The sequence below is a fragment of the Hoplias malabaricus genome, chromosome X1 (assembly GCF_029633855.1).
Source record: "Hoplias malabaricus isolate fHopMal1 chromosome X1, fHopMal1.hap1, whole genome shotgun sequence".
In the NCBI taxonomy this organism is placed as follows: domain Eukaryota; kingdom Metazoa; phylum Chordata; class Actinopteri; order Characiformes; family Erythrinidae; genus Hoplias; species Hoplias malabaricus.
The window spans coordinates 14,928,459-14,947,904 of NC_089818.1; the positions used below are offsets into that span (position 1 = coordinate 14,928,459).

At 40.1% G+C, this 19,446-nt stretch overlaps 3 protein-coding genes across 6 annotated transcripts; all 3 read left to right on the forward strand.

Annotated features, from left to right (window-relative positions):
* Window positions 1–658: 658 nt before the first annotated feature.
* LOC136676123 (vitamin K-dependent protein C-like) lies at window positions 659–6,069 on the forward strand. Of its 2 annotated transcripts, XM_066652985.1 has the most exons (10): window positions 1,731–1,749; window positions 1,968–2,002; window positions 2,233–2,315; window positions 2,795–2,952; window positions 3,025–3,049; window positions 3,134–3,244; window positions 3,783–3,923; window positions 4,096–4,217; window positions 4,354–4,471; window positions 4,672–6,069. In XM_066652985.1, the coding sequence occupies exons 3-10, from the start codon at window positions 2,243–2,245 to the stop codon at window positions 5,229–5,231; spliced, it is 1,308 nt and encodes a 435-aa protein (XP_066509082.1). In that variant the 5' UTR covers window positions 1,731–1,749; window positions 1,968–2,002; window positions 2,233–2,242; the 3' UTR covers window positions 5,232–6,069. The 2 variants fall into 2 exon arrangements, with proteins under 2 accessions (XP_066509083.1, XP_066509082.1); XM_066652986.1 differs by lacking the exons at window positions 1,731–1,749; window positions 1,968–2,002 and adding an exon at window positions 659–993.
* Window positions 6,070–7,381: 1,312 nt separating this feature from the next.
* Window positions 7,382–12,426, forward strand: LOC136676120 (vitamin K-dependent protein C-like). 2 transcript variants are annotated; one of them, XM_066652982.1, is made up of 9 exons: window positions 7,383–7,582; window positions 7,813–7,895; window positions 8,375–8,532; window positions 8,605–8,629; window positions 8,714–8,824; window positions 9,363–9,503; window positions 9,681–9,802; window positions 11,549–11,666; window positions 11,867–12,426. In XM_066652982.1, the coding sequence occupies exons 2-9, from the start codon at window positions 7,823–7,825 to the stop codon at window positions 12,424–12,426; spliced, it is 1,308 nt and encodes a 435-aa protein (XP_066509079.1). In that variant the 5' UTR covers window positions 7,383–7,582; window positions 7,813–7,822. The 2 variants fall into 2 exon arrangements, with proteins under 2 accessions (XP_066509078.1, XP_066509079.1); XM_066652981.1 differs by having other exon boundaries at window positions 7,382–7,895.
* A 1,577-nt stretch (window positions 12,427–14,003) lies between these two features.
* On the forward strand, window positions 14,004–19,242 carry LOC136676121 (vitamin K-dependent protein C-like). Of its 2 annotated transcripts, none has more exons than XM_066652984.1 (9): window positions 14,004–14,138; window positions 15,385–15,467; window positions 15,948–16,105; window positions 16,178–16,202; window positions 16,287–16,397; window positions 16,936–17,076; window positions 17,249–17,370; window positions 17,507–17,624; window positions 17,825–19,242. In XM_066652984.1, exons 2-9 carry the CDS (start codon window positions 15,395–15,397, stop codon window positions 18,382–18,384), a joined length of 1,308 nt encoding a protein of 435 aa, XP_066509081.1. In that variant the 5' UTR covers window positions 14,004–14,138; window positions 15,385–15,394; the 3' UTR covers window positions 18,385–19,242. The 2 variants fall into 2 exon arrangements, with proteins under 2 accessions (XP_066509081.1, XP_066509080.1); XM_066652983.1 differs by lacking the exon at window positions 14,004–14,138 and adding an exon at window positions 14,170–15,154.
* Window positions 19,243–19,446: the final 204 nt, after the last annotated feature.

The following is a 19,446-nucleotide window of genomic DNA, read 5'->3' on the forward strand; positions in this document are numbered from 1 at the left end:
CCTCAGCTGGGGGAGTTTTTCCTTGCCACTGTCGCCCCTGGCTTGCTCACTTGAGGGTTTTACATTTGTCTTTACATTTCATGTCAAATCTTGTCTTACTGGAATTCTGTGAAGCTGCTTTGTGACAACATCAGTTGTGAAAAGCGCTATATAAATAAATTTGATTTGATTTGATGTGTGAGAGTGACTGGGTGAGTGTGTGAGATTCTCCACAGATGTGTGAGAGTGACTGGGTGAGTGTGTGAGATTGTCCACAATGTAAGTGTGTGAGACTGGGTGAGTCTGTAATAACCTGTGATGGACTGGCAGTCCAGCATGATTTCCTGCCTTGCACCCAATGATTCAGAGTAGATTTCGGACCCACTTGGACCATGAATAAATAATTAATATGACGAACAAAACTAAATTCTACTCAAGATGTCAATCATTCAAGGCCTTTTATGAGAGAGGAAATCCGTCTTTAGAAATGTTGTATGTACATCTATAGAATCATAATGAATACTGTGATTAAAAAAACAAAGAAGAGCTTAAGGAGAAAATATCTTATTTCTGCGGAGTTAAACAGCCCAACAGAGGTGTCCATTTCACTCAGACACATTGTGTTACAGAATGTAAACATTACCCTTTACTTTGACTATGAACCCTACTATCACTAAGTCTAACCCTAGTGAAGAACGCAGATAGGAGCTCAGGCAAGTTTTGGGAAATATATATGAAACATAAAATTTGTCAAGGTAAATATCAGAGTTAACCCATTTAATCCCAAATGTTTTCCAGACATATAAATAACCAATTTATATGTGATTATTAACCTTAGGGCGGCATGCTGGCTCAGCAGGTAGTGTCGCTGTCACACAGCTCCAGGAACCTGGGGTTGGTGGTTTGAGTCCCGCTCCGGGTGACTGTCTGTGAGGAGTGTGGTGTGTTCTCCCTGTGTCTGCATGGGATTCCTCCAGGTGCTCGTTTCCTCCCACAGTCCAAAAACACATGTTGGTAGGTGGATTGGCGACTTAAAAGTGTTCATAGGTGTAAGTGTGTGAGTGTGTGTTGTCCTGTGAAGGACTGGCATCCCCTTCTTGGTGTGTTCCCACCTTGCACCCATTGATTCTGGATAGGCTCAGGACCCACCGCGACCCTGAACTGGATAAGCGGTTTCAAAAACAGTTGTCCCCTATTTATGTTAAAATACTCTATTAACCTATTTGTTTTTTTGTTTGTTTTTTTGAGGGCTTCGATGCAGTCATCCTCTTCTTGTGGTGCAACAGTTCTGGTCATGTGACAGTTTACTCTGAACATGTGACATGGCACATATTTCACTGAGATACTTTCTTATTTATATATCTGTGCTGGAATATTAAGAAAATATAGAAAATATATCGAATGAATGAACATATTTTTCAGGAACATATTTAGAGCTACAAAAAATAATAATAATAAAATTTACGGTCACTGTTGTGACAGATGGGATTTCATTCCCTTGATCTGTATGTGTGTTCTAAAGAGCATATTCTATCTAAAGCAGTTTGTATTGTTTTAGACCAGGCATTATATTTTTAGAGAGAAATGTTCTGATCTTGAAGTCTGGCTGTTTTTGGTTATTTGCATTTGTCCATTAATTTGGGCTGACCAGAGGTTGGAGGCTTGGAACAGACTGTGGACTGTCAGTAAACAGATGATAGTTAGTCATTAACACAATTTAAACACCACATCAAGCATTCCTGCTCCCTCTATATTTTTCAGCATACGTAAGTAAGTAAAATGGTTATTTGGTTTTGGATCATATTAATTTAGCAGTTCTGTGTATTCTCTAACCAGTGTATGGTTTTGTGAATGAAAAAGTTCAGATCTTGTTAAGGTTACTTCTGTAGTGTTGACGACTGGGGATTAAAGACAAGACAGGACTACACTTAGTCAACTTACTTAAGTGATGGTGATGCCTGTGTTTCTTTATGTATCTATAATCTAAGGAGGAATCAGACTGTATTAATCTGTTCTTTATCTGGTAAGAGGAATCTGCCTTTACTTTTTAAAACTAGATGCAGTAATTAATTTATAGAGCGTTGTGTGATTGTTGTTTCATACATGTTCTACTATGGACAATATATGCGTATAGTATGGGATTAAATTGCAGTAATTTACTATGATAGTAATAATGTTGTTTAGGTTAACTGTTACACTATGTAACCACTATATCTTTGGTAACATAAGGATTTCGATCTCGTTCTGTCTAAGGTTTGTGACAATGGCGAGGAGATACTTCCTCTGCTTTATTTTGCTGAATGTCCTCTGGGATTCTACAGCTCTCAGCACATCAAGTAGGCTGGCAAATTTTGATATTTCATATTAAATCAATGGCATATTTAATGAGTTCAATCCTTGGTTAATCTAACTGAAATAAATGTGTGGCAAAATTGTTCAAGACTAACCAAGAAACTATTGATCTGTTTGTTGGAAGGTGAAAAAAGATTCTCATGACTCTCTACATTTGTCAGAATAAGTGATATTTAAAACAAATAGTAAATCAATCTGATTATTAATTATTTTACTAAATAAATAAATATTTAACATTAATATATAAACATGGACTAATAACAAATGAAAAATAAAAAATAAGAATTTAAACAAATAAATGAATAAACAGAGGAATTGCTTTGTGGACTGTTTTATTATAAATAGAGGATATTAAACAATGTTAGTTCAGACTTAAAAGTGCTTTTGAACAAACATTTGCATGTATAGCCCTTTGTTGAATTCTCTCACTCTCTCTTTTTGTCCTGTCTCTTTTATGTATTAGTTTTCTACAGTAGCCCAAATGCTCATATGCTCCTGCGCACCAAAAGAGCTAACAGTTTCCTGGAAGAACTCAAGCCTCCGTCACTGGAGCGAGAGTGTGTGGAGGAGCGCTGTGATTTCGAGGAGGCCAGAGAGATCTTCCAGACCAGAGAGACCACGGTCAGTCACTGATATCACTTGAACATCTTATGCTAATGGTCAAATACCTGACTCTGTTTGTTTTCATTACAGCTGGAGTTCTGGACTCAGTATGTAGGTGAGTATGTATCTTCTCTCTGTTTTTAAAGCTATACTGTGGCACCATACTCAAAACACTACAGTCTAGTGTTATGTATGTCAGATGGCAACCAGTGCATCCCAAACCCCTGCCAGAATGGGCCTTGTGTGGATCAGTACCAGTCCTATGTTTGCAACTGCAACCCTGGCTTTGAAGGAAAACACTGTCAAATACGTGAGTCCACATTTACAGTTTCATCAGAGACTATAAGAGATGTGAAAGGCAAATGTCATTTCAGGTCAAGGTGAGTGGTCTTTATAGTCATTCCCCAGTATGTTAAAAACATGTAAACAAGCCTGGTGCTAGAAATGGAGTTACAGTGTGTTCAGATATGTGGAAAAGCAAATTTAGTTACAACCCAGATATCATTGTCAGATGGTGAAATGACACTGACAGAATGATTTTGGGTGGAAAGGTTTTATCAGAAAAAACTACAAGCCATATAAGTGCACTTTGCAGGTTTGTCATTAAGAACTGTATCTCATCTGTAGCATCACATGCATCATTGGAAAGGGACAACTCTAACCCCCCCACACTGGCCTGTTATTATTTAGATAGTGGGCCATTCCCAGCACAGTTGTGACACTGACGTTTTAATGGCAGAGTAGTGTGTAGTCCACTGGTACTTTTCCAAAGTGTTAAAAGTGTGTGAAGGTGGATTACAGTGAAAGCTGGATGGCATTCTGAGAGTCATGTGTTGCCTGTCCCACAGAAATCACAGCCTTTAACTGCTCAGTTAACAATGGGGACTGTGACCATAACTGCCACGAGAGGAAGGAAAAAAATGGACGTTTCTGCAGCTGCGTCCAAGGATACCAACTCCACGAAAACTACAAAGAGTGTACTCCAAAAAGTGAGGATATGTGCTCATACCTTCTCTCATTTTAGCTGAATATAAATGAACAACTGAGTGCTAATATGAGTGTGAATGCCGAATCATTTCAAAATCACAGAAGGCTTTATGTGAATACAGATTAAATATAACTTCTGTATTCAATGATTCATGGTTTCTCTCTGCATTCCAGATCAAGATTCCTGTGGGCAGATTTTGATCGCCAAGTCAGTTTACAGTACGAAGTCCAAGTCAGTTATAACACCATGGCTCATGGGTGGTGAGGTTGGCAGAAAGGGAGACAGTCCCTGGCAGGTAGAGTAATTGTATAGACTAGTGCATCATTACATGATTAGGACATGCATGATAATGACCTGTATTGTGAGAAAAAAAACTGCATTTGTAACATTAGGTCATTATGGTACCACTGATCTGTGTATGTGCTCTCTAGGCTCTTATATTGAATGCCAAAGGAAAGTTTCACTGTGGGGGTGTCTTGATTGATGAAAGCTGGGTCCTCACTGCTGCCCACTGTCTTGAGACAAGTCTTCGGTTCAGTGTCAGACTAGGTTTGTTCTTCTTTTGTTCTAAATCAGATGGTTTTTAATGTTGCCGTTACATGATATTGAAGGGTGACCACTCACAGGTGCAAATAGCTGTTCAGGCTAATATTGTGCCCCTGTGAAACAGACACTGAATACACCAAACCTGAACTGTCACCCTCTAGTGCCTGACATAGACATTGATGTTAACATTTCTGTCTCTTTAGGTGACTATTTGCGATTTGTGAATGAAGGAAGTGAAGTGACCATCCCTGTGTCCAAGATTATCCCTCATCCAAAGTACAACCCTTTGACAGTAGACAACGACATAGCTCTCCTTCGTCTAGCCACTCCAGTGAAATTCAACCAATACATCCTGCCTGCGTGCCTACCAAGCCGCAGCCTTGCAGAGCGTGTGCTTCACCTCAACGGGACCCAAACGGTGGTGACCGGCTGGGGCAAACAAAACGAGACAGCGTCCCACTACAGCCGGGCTCTTGGCTACATCACCGTTCCCTTGGTGGATCATGCAGAGTGTGCCCGCCACATGGTCAATAACTTGACCCAGAATGTGCTTTGCGCTGGAATTATAGGCAAGGTTAGGGATGCCTGTGAGGGAGACAGTGGTGGTCCCATGATGACCCTGTACCACAACACATGGTTCCTCATAGGCCTAGTGTCCTGGGGCGAAGGATGTGGCCGTACGGACAAACTGGGCATCTACACCAAAGTCGCCAACTATCTGGAATGGATTGACAACACCCGGAAAGATGTGACAGTCCCTTGATCAATTACTGGGATTACAACTCTACTGTGCACTCACCATGTTCACTTGTTGGGCTTCTTGTTTACTATGTCAGGGTGGTAACACGGCTGCACAACACTGTGTATGTTAATCATTTTTCAGCCTTAGCAATACTGAAATCACAGAAGGATGCAATATGTATACATTCCCTCCAGCGCATCACAATTTTTTTTTACTGTGTGCTATTGCAAATCATTGTCCCAGATGAGTGTCTGTGTTCAGTGGGAATCAAGCTATTCTTGCAATGCAGTCCTACAAATGTAGGTTATTACATTAATTCATGTAATTCAGTATACACTGAATCACTAAATATTGCAATTGTGACTGAGGAAACACTCAGTCACTGAGGAAAGTGTGAGAGTGACTGGGTGAGTGTGTGAGATTCTCCACAGACGTGTGAGAGTGACTGGGTGAGTGTGTGAGATTCTCCACAGACATGTGAGAGTGACTGGGTGAGTGTGTGAGATTCTCCACAGATGTGTGAGAGTGACTTGGTGAGTGTGTGAGATTCTCCACAGACATGTGAGAGTGACTGGGTGAGTGTGTGACATTCTCCACAGACGTGTGAGAGTGACTGGGTGAGTGTGTGAGATTGTTCACAATGTAAGTGTGTGAGACTGGGTGAGTCTGTAATGCCCTGTGATGAACTGGCAGTCCAACATGTTTTCCTGCCTTGCACACAATGATTCAGAGTAGGTTTCGGACCCACTTGGACCCTGACCATAATGAAAGCCTTACAGAAGATGAATATATGAATAAATAATTAATATGACGAACAAAACTAAATTCTACTCAAGATGTCAATCATTCAAGGCCTTTTATGAGAGAGGAAATCTCTCTTTAGAAATGTTGTATGTACATCTATAGAATCATAATGAATACTGTGATTAAAAAAACAAAGAAGAGCTTAAGGAGAAATTATCTTATTTCTGCGGAGTTAAACAGCCCAACAGAGGTGTCCATTTCACTCAGACACATTGTGTTGCAGAATGTAAACATTACCCTTTACTTTTGACTATGAACCTATCACTATCACTAAGTCTAACCCTAGTGAAGAACGCAGATAGGAGCTCAGGCAAGTTTTGGGAAATATATATGAAACATAAAATTTGTCAAGGTAAATATCAGAGTTAACCCATTTAATCCCAAATGTTTTCCAGACATATAAATAACCAATTTATATGTGATTATTAACCTTAGGGCGGCATGCTGGCTCAGCAGGTAGTGTCGCTGTCACACAGCTCCAGGAACCTGGGGTTGGTGGTTTGAGTCCCGCTCCGGGTGACTGTCTGTGAGGAGTGTGGTGTGTTCTCCCTGTGTCTGCATGGGATTCCTCCAGGTGCTCGTTTCCTCCCACAGTCCAAAAACACATGTTGGTAGGTGGATTGGCGACTTAAAAGTGTTCATAGGTGTAAGTGTGTGAGTGTGTGTTGTCCTGTGAAGGACTGGCATCCCCTTCTTGGTGTGTTCCCACCTTGCACCCATTGATTCTGGATAGGCTCAGGACCCACCGCGACCCTGAACTGGATAAGCGGTTTCAAAAACAGTTGTCCCCTATTTATGTTAAAATACTCTATTAACCTATTTGTTTTTTTGTTTGTTTTTTTGAGGGCTTCGATGCAGTCATCCTCTTCTTGTGGTGCAACAGTTCTGGTCATGTGACAGTTTACTCTGAACATGTGACATGGCACATATTTCACTGAGATACTTTCTTATTTATATATCTGTGCTGGAATATTAAGAAAATATAGAAAATATATCGAATGAATGAACATATTTTTCAGGAACATATTTAGAGCTACAAAAAATAATAATAATAAAATTTACGGTCACTGTTGTGACAGATGGGATTTCATTCCCTTGATCTGTATGTGTGTTCTAAAGAGCATATTCTATCTAAAGCAGTTTGTATTGTTTTAGACCAGGCATTATATTTTTAGAGAGAAATGTTCTGATCTTGAAGTCTGGCTGTTTTTGGTTATTTGCATTTGTCCATTAATTTGGGCTGACCAGAGGTTGGAGGCTTGGAACAGACTGTGGACTGTCAGTAAACAGATGATAGTTAGTCATTAACACAATTTAAACACCACATCAAGCATTCCTGCTCCCTCTATATTTTTCAGCATACGTAAGTAAGTAAAATGGTTATTTGGTTTTGTGAATGAAAAAGTTCAGATCTTGTTAAGGTTACTTCTGTAGTGTTGACGACTGGGGATTAAAGACAAGACAGGACTACACTTAGTCAACTTACTTAAGTGATGGTGATGCCTGTGTTTCTTTATGTATCTATAATCTAAGGAGGAATCAGACTGTATTAATCTGTTCTTTATCTGGTAAGAGGAATCTGCCTTTACTTTTTAAAACTAGATGCAGTAATTAATTTATAGAGCGTTGTGTGATTGTTGTTTCATACATGTTCTACTATGGACAATATATGCGTATAGTATGGGATTAAATTGCAGTAATTTACTATGATAGTAATAATGTTGTTTAGGTTAACTGTTACACTATGTAACCACTATATCTTTGGTAACATAAGGATTTCGATCTCGTTCTGTCTAAGGTTTGTGACAATGGCGAGGAGATACTTCCTCTGCTTTATTTTGCTGAGTGTCCTCTGGGATTCTACAGCTCTCAGCACATCAAGTAGGCTGGCAAATTTTGATATTTCATATTAAATCAATGGCATATTTAATGAGTTCAATCCTTGGTTAATCTAACTGAAATAAATGTGTGGCAAAATTGTTCAAGACTAACCAAGAAACTATTGATCTGTTTGTTGGAAGGTGAAAAAAGATTCTCATGACTCTCTACATTTGTCAGAATAAGTGATATTTAAAACAAATAGTAAATCAATCTGATTATTAATTATTTTACTAAATAAATAAATATTTAACATTAATATATAAACATGGACTAATAACAAATGAAAAAAAAAAAATAAGAATTTAAACAAATAAATGAATAAACAGAGGAATTGCTTTGTGGACTGTTTTATTATAAATAGAGGATATTAAACAATGTTAGTTCAGACTTAAAAGTGCTTTTGAACAAACATTTGCATGTATAGCCCTTTGTTGAATTCTCTCTCTCTCTCTTTTTGTCCTGTCTCTTTTATGTATTAGTTTTCTACAGTAGCCCAAATGCTCATATGCTCCTGCGCACCAAAAGAGCTAACAGTTTCCTGGAAGAACTCAAGCCTCCGTCACTGGAGCGAGAGTGTGTGGAGGAGCGCTGTGATTTCGAGGAGGCCAGAGAGATCTTCCAGACCAGAGAGACCACGGTCAGTCACTGATATCACTTGAACATCTTATGCTAATGGTCAAATACCTGACTCTGTTTGTTTTCATTACAGCTGGAGTTCTGGACTCAGTATGTAGGTGAGTATGTATCTTCTCTCTGTTTTTAAAGCTATACTGTGGCACCATACTCAAAACACTACAGTCTAGTGTTATGTATGTCAGATGGCAACCAGTGCATCCCAAACCCCTGCCAGAATGGGCCTTGTGTGGATCAGTACCAGTCCTATGTTTGCAACTGCAACCCTGGCTTTGAAGGAAAACACTGTCAAATACGTGAGTCCACATTTACAGTTTCATCAGAGACTATAAGGGATGTGAAAGGCAAATGTCATTTCAGGTCAAGGTGAGTGGTCTTTATAGTCATTCCCCAGTATGTTAAAAACATGTAAACAAGCCTGGTGCTAGAAATGGAGTTACAGTGTGTTCAGATATGTGGAAAAGCAAATTTAGTTACAACCCAGATATCATTGTCAGATGGTGAAATGACACTGACAGAATGATTTTGGGTGGAAAGGTTTTATCAGAAAAAACTACAAGCCATATAAGTGCACTTTGCAGGTTTGTCATTAAGAACTGTATCTCATCTGTAGCATCACATGCATCATTGAAAAGGGACAACTCTAACCCCCCCACACTGGCCTGTTATTATTTAGATAGTGGGCCATTCCCAGCACAGTTGTGACACTGACGTTTTAATGGCAGAGTAGTGTGTAGTCCACTGGTACTTTTCCAAAGTGTTAAAAGTGTGTGAAGGTGGATTACAGTGAAAGCTGGATGGCATTCTGAGAGTCATGTGTTGCCTGTCCCACAGAAATCACATCCTTTAACTGCTCAGTTAACAATGGGGACTGTGACCATAACTGCCACGAGAGGAAGGAAAAAAATGGACGTTTCTGCAGCTGCGTCCAAGGATACCAACTCCACGAAAACTACAAAGAGTGTACTCCAAAAAGTGAGGATATGTGCTCATACCTTCTCTCATTTTAGCTGAATATAAATGAACAACTGAGTGCTAGTATGAGTGTGAATGTCAAATCATTTCAAAATCACAGAAGGCTTTCCTTTATGTGAATACAGAATATACACAACTTCTGTATTCAATGATTCATGGTTTCTCTCTGCATTCCAGATCAAGATTCCTGTGGGCAGATTTTGATCGCCAAGTCAATTTACAGTACGAAGCCCAAGTCAGTTATAACACCATGGCTCATGGTTGGTAAGGTTGGCAGAAAGGGAAACAGTCCCTGGCAGGTAGAGTAATTGTATAGACTAGTGCATCATTACATGATTAGGACATGCATGATAATGACCTGTATTGTGAGAAAAAAAACTGCATTTGTAATATTAGGTCATGATGGTACAATCCGGATTCCAAAAAAGTTGGGACACTAAACAAATTGTGAATAAAAACTGAATGCAATGATGTGGAGGTGCCAACATCTAATATTATATTCACAAATCACAGATCAAAAGTTTTAACTGAGAGAATGTATCATTTTAATATGATAATATGTATACATATTAAATATGTTGTTTCAAAATTTCATGGCATCAATAAATCCCAAAAAAGTTGGGACAAGGCCATTTTTTACCACTGTGTGGCATCCCCCCTTCTTCTTTCAACACTCAACAGACGTCTGGGAACAGAGGAGACCATTTTCTCAAGTTTAGAAATAGGAATGCTCTCCCATTCATGTCTAATACAGGCCTCTAACTGTTCAATCGTCTTGGGCCTTCTTTGTTGCACTTTCCTCTTTATGATGCGCCAAATGTTCTCTATAGGTGACAGATCTGGACTGCAGGCTGCCATTTCAGTCCCTGGATCCTTCTCCTACGTAGCCATGATGTTGTGATTGTTCCAGAATGTGGTCTGGCATTATCTTGTTGAAAAATGCAGGGTGTTCCCTGAAAGAGATGACGTCTAGATGGGAGCATATGTTGTTCTAGAACCTGAACATAGTTCTCTGCATTAATGGTGCCTTTCCAAACATGCAAGCTGCCCATGCCACAAGCACTCATGCAACCCCACACCATCAGTGATGGAGGCTTCTGAACGGAGCGTTGATAACAACTTGGGTTATCCTTGTCCTCTCTGGTCCGGATGACATGGCGTGCCAGTGTTCCATAAAGAACTTCAAATGGTGACTCATCTGACCACAGAACAGTCTTCCATTTTGTCACACTCCATTTTAAAAGATGCCTGGTTCAGTGCAAATGTCTAAGCTTGTGGAGCTTGCTTAGAAATGGCTTCCTCTTTGCCCTGTAAAGTTACAGCTGGCAACGGCGGACGGCACAGTGGATTGTGTTCACTGACAATGCTTTCTGGAAGTATTCCTGAACCCATTCTGTTATTTCCTTGACAGTGGCATTCCTGTTTGAGGTGCAGTGACGTTTAACGGCTGGAGATCACGAGCATCCAGTAGAGTTTTACGGCCTTGACCCTTACGCACAGCAATTGTTCCAGATTCTCTGAATCTTTTGATGATGTTATGCACGGTTGATGATGATAACTTAAAAGTCTTTGCTATTTTACGCTGGGTAACACCATTCTGGTATTGCTGCACTTTCTTTCTTTCTTTCTGCGCAACAATGGTGGAATTGGTGATCCTCTTACCATCTTGGCTTCAGAGAGACACTGACACTGTAAGAAGCTCTTTTTATACCCAATCATGTTGTCAATTGACCTAATTAGTGTTAACTGGCCTTCCAGCTGTTCATTATATGCTCAATTTCCTTTTTCCAGCCACTTATTTCTACTTGTCCCAACTTTTTGGGATTTGTTGACACTGTGAAATTTTGAATCAACATATTTTTCCTTTAAAATGTTACATTTACTCAGATTAAACTTTTGATCTGTCATCTATGTTCTATTAGGAATAAAATATTGACATTTGCCATCTCCACATCATTGCATTCAGTTTTTATTCACAATTTGTTTAGTGTCCCAACTTTTTAGGAATCCGGTTTGTACCACTGATCTGTGTATGTGCTCTCTAGGCTCTTATATTGAATGCCAAAGGAAAGTTTCACTGTGGGGGCGTCTTGATTGATGAAAGCTGGGTCCTCACTGCTGCCCACTGTCTTGAGACAAGTCTTCGGTTCAGTGTCAGACTAGGTTTGTTCTTCTTTTGTTCTAAATCAGATGGTCTTTAATGTTGCCGTTACATGATATTGAAGGGTGACCACTCAAAGGTGCAAATAGCTGTCCAGGCTAATATTGTGCCCCTACGAAACAGACACTGAATACACCAAACCTGAACTGTCACCCTCTAGTGCCTGACATAGACATTGATGTTAACATTTCTGTCTCTTTAGGTGACTATTTGCGATTTGTGAATGAAGGAAGTGAAGTGACCATCCCTGTGTCCAAGATTATCCCTCATCCAAAGTACAACCCTTTGACAGTAGACAACGACATAGCTCTCCTTCGTCTAGCCACTCCAGTGAAATTCAACCAATACATCCTGCCTGCGTGCCTACCAAGCCGCAGCCTTGCAGAGCGTGTGCTTCACCTCAACGGGACCCAAACGGTGGTGACCGGCTGGGGAAAACAAGACGAGACAGCGCTCCACTACAGCTCGGCTCTTGGCTACATGAACATTCCCTTGGTGGATCATGCAGAGTGTGCCCGCCACATGGTCAATAATTTGACCCAGAATGTGCTTTGCGCTGGAATTATAGGGAGGGTCAGGGATGCCTGTGAGGGAGACAGTGGTGGTCCCATGATGACCCTGTACCACAACACATGGTTCCTCATAGGCCTAGTGTCCTGGGGCGAAGGATGTGGCCGTACGGACAAACTGGGCATCTACACCAAAGTCGCCAACTATCTGGAATGGATTGACAACACCCGGAAAGATGTGACAGTCCCTTGATCAATTACTGGGATTACAGCTCTACTGTGTGCTCACCATGTTCACTTGTTGGGCTTCTTGTTTACTATGTTAGGGTGGTAACAGGGCTGCACAACACTGTGTATGTTAATCATTTTTCAGCCTTAGCAATACTGAAATCACAGAAGGATGCAGTATGTATACATTCCCTCCAGCGCATCACAATTATTTTTTACTGTGTGCTATTGCCCCAGATTGTCCCAGATGAGTGTCTGTGTTCAGTGGGAATCAAGCTATTCTTGCAATGCAGTCCTACAAATGTAGGTTATTATACTAATTCATATAATTCAGTATACACTGAATCACTTAATATTGCAATTGTGACTGAGGAAACACTCAGTCACTGAGGAAAGCGTGAGAGTGACTGGGTGAGTGCGTGAGATTCTCCACAGATGTGTGAGAGTGACTGGGTGAGTGTGTGAGATTCTCCACAGATGTGTGAGGGTGACTGGGTGAATGTGTGAGAATCTCCACAGATGTGTGAGAGTGACTGGGTGAGTGTGTGAGATTCTCCACAGACGTGTGAGAGTGACTGGTGAGTGTGTGAGATTCTCCACAGATGTGTGAGAGTGACTGGGTGAGTGTGTGAGATTCTCCACAGATGTGTGAGAGTGACAGGGTGAGTGTGTGAGATTGTCCACAGATGTGTGAGAGTGACAGAGTGAGTGTGTGAGATTCTCCACAGACGTGTGAGAGTGACAGGGTGAGTGTGTGAGATTGTCCACAGATGTGTGAGAGTGACAGAGTGAGTGTGTGAGATTCTCCACAGACGTGTGAGAGTGACTGGGTGAGTGTGTGAGATTGTCCACAGATGTGTGAGAGTGACAGAGTGAGTGTGTGAGATTCTCCACAGACGTGTGAGAGTGACTGGGTGAGTGTGTGACACTCTCCACAGACGTGTGAGAGTGACTGGGTGAGTGTGTGAGATTGTCCACAATGTAAGTGTGTGAGACTGGGTGAGTCTGTAATGCCCTGTGATGAACTGGCAGTCCAACATGTTTTCCTGCCTTGCACACAATGATTCAGAGTAGGTTTCGGACCCACTTGGACCCTGACCATAATGAAAGCCTTACAGAAGATGAATATATGAATAAATAATTAATATGACGAACAAAGCTAAATTCTACTCAAGATGTCAATCATTCAAGGCCTTTTATGAGAGAGGAAATCTCTCTTTAGAAATGTTGTATGTACATCTATAGAATCATAATGAATACTGTGATTAAAAAAACAAAGAAGAGCTTAAGGAGAAAATATCTTATTTCTGCGGAGTTAAACAGCCCAACAGAGGTGTCCATTTCACTCAGACACATTGTGTTACAGAATGTAAACATTACCCTTTACTTTTGACTATGAACCCTACTATCACTAAGTCTAACCCTAGTGAAGAACGCAGATAGGAGCTCAGGCAAGTTTTGGGAAATATATATGAAACATAAAATTTGTCAAGGTAAATATCAGAGTTAACCCATTTAATCCCAAATGTTTTCCAGACATATAAATAACCAATTTATATGTGATTATTAACCTTAGGGCGGCATGCTGGCTCAGCAGGTAGTGTCACTGTCACACAGCTCCAGGAACCTGGGGTTGGTGGTTTGAGTCCCGCTCCGGGTGACTGTCTCCTTCTCCCTGTGTCTGCATGGGATTCCTCCAGGTGCTCGTTTCCTCCCACAGTCCAAAAACACATGTTGGTAGGTGGATTGGCGACTTAAAAGTGTTCATAGGTGTAAGTGTGTGAGTGTGTGTGTTGTCCTGTGAAGGACTGGCATCCCCTTCTTGGTGTGTTCCCACCTTGCACCCATTGATTCTGGATAGGCTCAGGACCCACCGCGACCCTGAACTGGATAAGCGGTTTCAAAAACAGTTGTCCTCTATTTACGTTAAAATACTCTATTAACCTATTTGTTTTTTTGTTGTTGTTGTTTTTTTGAGGGCTTCGATGCAGTCATCCTCTTCTTGTGGTGCAACAGTTCTGGTCATGTGACAGTTTACTCTGAACATGTGACATGGCACATATTTCACTGAGATACTTTCTTATTTATATATCTGTGCTGGAATATTAAGAAAATATAGAAAATATATCGAATGAATGAACATATTTTTCAGGAACATATTTAGAGCTACAAAAAATAATAATAATAAAATTTACGGTCACTGTTGTGACAGATGGGATTTCATTCCCTTGATCTGTATGTGTGTTCTAAAGAGCATATTCTATCTAAAGCAGTTTGTATTGTTTTAGACCAGGCATTATATTTTTAGAGAGAAATGTTCTGATCTTGAAGTCTGGCTGTTTTTGGTTATTTGCATTTGTCCATTAATTTGGGCTGACCAGAGGTTGGAGGCTTGGAACAGACTGTGGACTGTCAGTAAACAGATGATAGTTAGTCATTAACACAATTTAAACACCACATCAAGCATTCCTGCTCCCTTTATATTTTTCAGCATACGTAAGTAAGTAAAATGGTTATTTGGTTTTGGATCATATTAATTTAGCAGTTCTGTGTATTCTCTAACCAGTGTATGGTTTTGTGAATGAAAAAGTTCAGATCTTGTTAAGGTTACTTCTGTAGTGTTGACGACTGGGGATTAAAGACAAGACAGGACTACACTTAGTCAACTTACTTAAGTGATGGTGATGCCTGTGTTTCTTTATGTATCTATAATCTAAGGAGGAATCAGACTGTATTAATCTGTTCTTTATCTGGTAAGAGGAATCTGCCTTTACTTTTTAAAACTAGATGCAGTAATTAATTTATAGAGCGTTGTGTGATTGTTGTTTCATACATGTTCTACTATGGACAATATATGCGTATAGTATGGGATTAAATTGCAGTAATTTACTATGATAGTAATAATGTTGTTTAGGTTAACTGTTACACTATGTAACCACTATATCTTTGGTAACATAAGGATTTCGATCTCGTTCTGTCTAAGGTTTGTGACAATGGCGAGGAGATACTTCCTCTGCTTTATTTTGCTGAATGTCCTCTGGGATTCTACAGCTCTCAGCACATCAAGTAGGCTGGCAAATTTTGATATTTCATATTAAATCAATGGCATATTTAATGAGTTCAATCCTTGGTTAATCTAACTGAAATAAATGTGTGGCAAAATTGTTCAAGACTAACCAAGAAACTATTGATCTGTTTGTTGGAAGGTGAAAAAAGATTCTCATGACTCTCTACATTTGTCAGAATAAGTGATATTTAAAACAAATAGTAAATCAATCTGATTATTAAATTATTTTACTAAATAAATAAATATTTAACATTAATATATAAACATGGACTAATAACAAATGAAAAATAAAAAATAAGAATTTAAACAAATAAATGAATAAACAGAGGAATTGCTTTGTGGACTGTTTTATTATAAATAGAGGATATTAAACAATGTTAGTTCAGACTTAAAAGTGCTTTTGAACAAACATTTGCATGTATAGCCCTTTGTTGAATTCTCTCTCTCTCTCTTTTTGTCCTGTCTCTTTTATGTATTAGTTTTCTACAGTAGCCCAAATGCTCATATGCTCCTGCGCACCAAAAGAGCTAACAGTTTCCTGGAAGAACTCAAGCCTCCGTCACTGGAGCGAGAGTGTGTGGAGGAGCGCTGTGATTTCGAGGAGGCCAGAGAGATCTTCCAGACCAGAGAGACCACGGTCAGTCACTGATATCACTTGAACATCTTATGCTAATGGTCAAATACCTGACTCTGTTTGTTTTCATTACAGCTGGAGTTCTGGACTCAGTATGTAGGTGAGTATGTATCTTCTCTCTGTTTTTAAAGCTATACTGTGGCACCATACTCAAAACACTACAGTCTAGTGTTATGTATGTCAGATGGCAACCAGTGCATCCCAAACCCCTGCCAGAATGGGCCTTGTGTGGATCAGTACCAGTCCTATGTTTGCAACTGCAACCCTGGCTTTGAAGGAAAACACTGTCAAATACGTGAGTCCACATTTACAGTTTCATCAGAGACTATAAGAGATGTGAAAGGCAAATGTCATTTCAGGTCAAGGTGAGTGGTCTTTATAGTCATTCCCCAGTATGTTAAAAATATGTAAACAAGCCTGGTGCTAGAAATGGAGTTACAGTGTGTTCAGATATGTGGAAAAGCAAATTTAGTTACAACCCAGATATCATTGTCAGATGGTGAAATGACACTGACAGAATGATTTTGGGTGGAAAGGTTTTATCAGAAAAAACTACAAGCCATTTAAGTGCACTTTGCAGGTTTGTCATTAAGAACTGTATCTCATCTGTAGCATCACATGCATCATTGAAAAGGGACAACTCTAACCCCCCCACACTGGCCTGTTATTATTTAGATAGTGGGCCATTCCCAGCACAGTTGTGACGCTGACGTTTTAATGGCAGAGTAGTGTGTAGTCCACTGGTACTTTTCCAAAGTGTTAAAAGTGTGTGAAGGTGGATTACAGTGAAAGCTGGATGGCATTCTGAGAGTCATGTGTTGCCTGTCCCACAGAAATCACAGCCTTTAACTGCTCAGTTAACAATGGGGACTGTGACCATAGCTGCCATGAGAGAAAGGAAAAAAACGGACGTTTCTGCAGCTGCGTCCAAGGATACCAACTCCACGAAAACTACAAAGAGTGTACTCCAAAAAGTGAGGATATGTGCTCATACCTTCTCTCATTTTAGCTGAATATAAATGAACAACTGAGTGCTAATATGAGTGTGAATGCCGAATCATTTCAAAATCACAGAAGGCTTTATGTGAATACAGATTAAATATAACTTCTGTATTCAATGATTCATGGTTTCTCTCTGCATTCCAGATCAAGATTCCTGTGGGCAGATTTTGATCGCCAAGTCAGTTTACAGTACGAAGTCCAAGTCAGTTATAACACCATGGCTCATGGGTGGTGAGGTTGGCAGAAAGGGAGACAGTCCCTGGCAGGTAGAGTAATTGTATAGACTAGTGCATCATTACATGATTAGGACATGCATGATAATGACCTGTATTGTGAGAAAAAAAACTGCATTTGTAACATTAGGTCATTATGGTACCACTGATCTGTGTATGTGCTCTCTAGGCTCTTATATTGAATGCCAAAGGAAAGTTTCACTGTGGGGGTGTCTTGATTGATGAAAGCTGGGTCCTCACTGCTGCCCACTGTCTTGAGACAAGTCTTCGGTTCAGTGTCAGACTAGGTTTGTTCTTCTTTTGTTCTAAATCAGATGGTTTTTAATGTTGCCGTTACATGATATTGAAGGGTGACCACTCACAGGTGCAAATAGCTGTTCAGGCTAATATTGTGCCCCTGTGAAACAGACACTGAATACACCAAACCTGAACTGTCACCCTCTAGTGCCTGACGTAGACATTGATGTTAACATTTCTGTCTCTTTAGGTGACTATTTGCGATTTGTGAATGAAGGAAGTGAAGTGACCATCCCTGTGTCCAAGATTATCCCTCATCCAAAGTACAACCCTTTGACAGTAGACAACGACATAGCTCTCCTTCGTCTAGCCACTCCAGTGAAATTCAACCAATACATCCTGCCTGCGTGCCTACCAAGCCGCAGCCTTGCAGAGCGTGTGCTTCACCTCAACGGGACCCAAACGGTGGTGACCGGCTGGGGCAAACAAAACGAGACAGCGTCCCACTACAGCCGGGCTCTTGGCTACATCACCGTTCCCTTGGTGGATCATGCAGAGTGTGCCCGCCACATGGTCAATAACTTGACCCAGAATGTGCTTTGCGCTGGAATTATAGGCAAGGTTAGGGATGCCTGTGAGGGAGACAGTGGTGGTCCCATGATGACCCTGTACCACAACACATGGTTCCTCATAGGCCTAGTGTCCTGGGGCGAAGGATGTGGCCGTACGGACAAACTGGGCATCTACACCAAAGTCGCCAACTATCTGGAATGGATTGACAACACCCGGAAAGATGTGACAGTCCCTTGATCAATTACTGGGATTACACCTCTACTGTGCACTCACCATGTTCACTTGTTGGGCTTCTTGTTTACTATGTCAGGGTGGTAACACGGCTGCACAACACTGTGTATGTTAATCATTTTTCAGCCTTAGCAATACTGAAATCACAGAAGGATGCAATATGTATACATTCCCTCCAGCGCATCACAATTATTTTTTACTCTGTGCTATTGCAAATCATTGTCCCAGATGAGTGTCTGTGTTCAGTGGGAATCAAGCTATTCTTGCAATGCAGTCCTACAAATGTAGGTTATTATACTAATTCATGTAATTGTGTGTTCACTGAATCACTAAATATTGCAATTGTGACTGAGGAAACACTCTTTGTAATGTACTCTTCTGGAGGAACAGGGCAGTGTATGCAGCAAGGGGATGACTTGGAACTTGAGGTGCCCTCACATAATGGCAAAGCCATTTTTTTTAGGAGTTAATAAATGCTTCCTTATGTTTAATCAAGTGTGCTGTGGATTTAATGAATACATACGATTAAGGAGAACATCTGGAAACAAACTTTGATCTTCATACTTAACACATCTGCTACTTTTCAGAAATAAAAAGGAACTTTTTTTGTATATATTATATATCCACATTTTAAAACTATACAAAACAGACATATATCACCACTGATCCCCCCCTTCCACCTTGTGACATAATAAACAATTTGCTTAGGTACCTTATTTCTAAAGGGACTGTTCTTTTAATTAAATTAAGTTTGCAAACTTTAAAATCAAATCTCTTTACCTGATGGGGTATAGCATTGTTGATCACAATTCCTGAATAAAACCTTTTTTAAATGCCCTTCTGTTTGTATTGCACTTTGCTTATTTGTAAAAAATATGGCTTAACAGCATCATGTATTTAATTACTCAGCATTTTTAAGAATGAGACAGTGTGAAAATTCAGTTATATTTTGCATTCATGAACATGCTTATAAATATGCTACAACTTAAACATTAAAAATATTTAATGATTCAATAACCACATAAATCATGTTGGCCATGGATTTCTCCTTCTCAAGCTGAATCATAA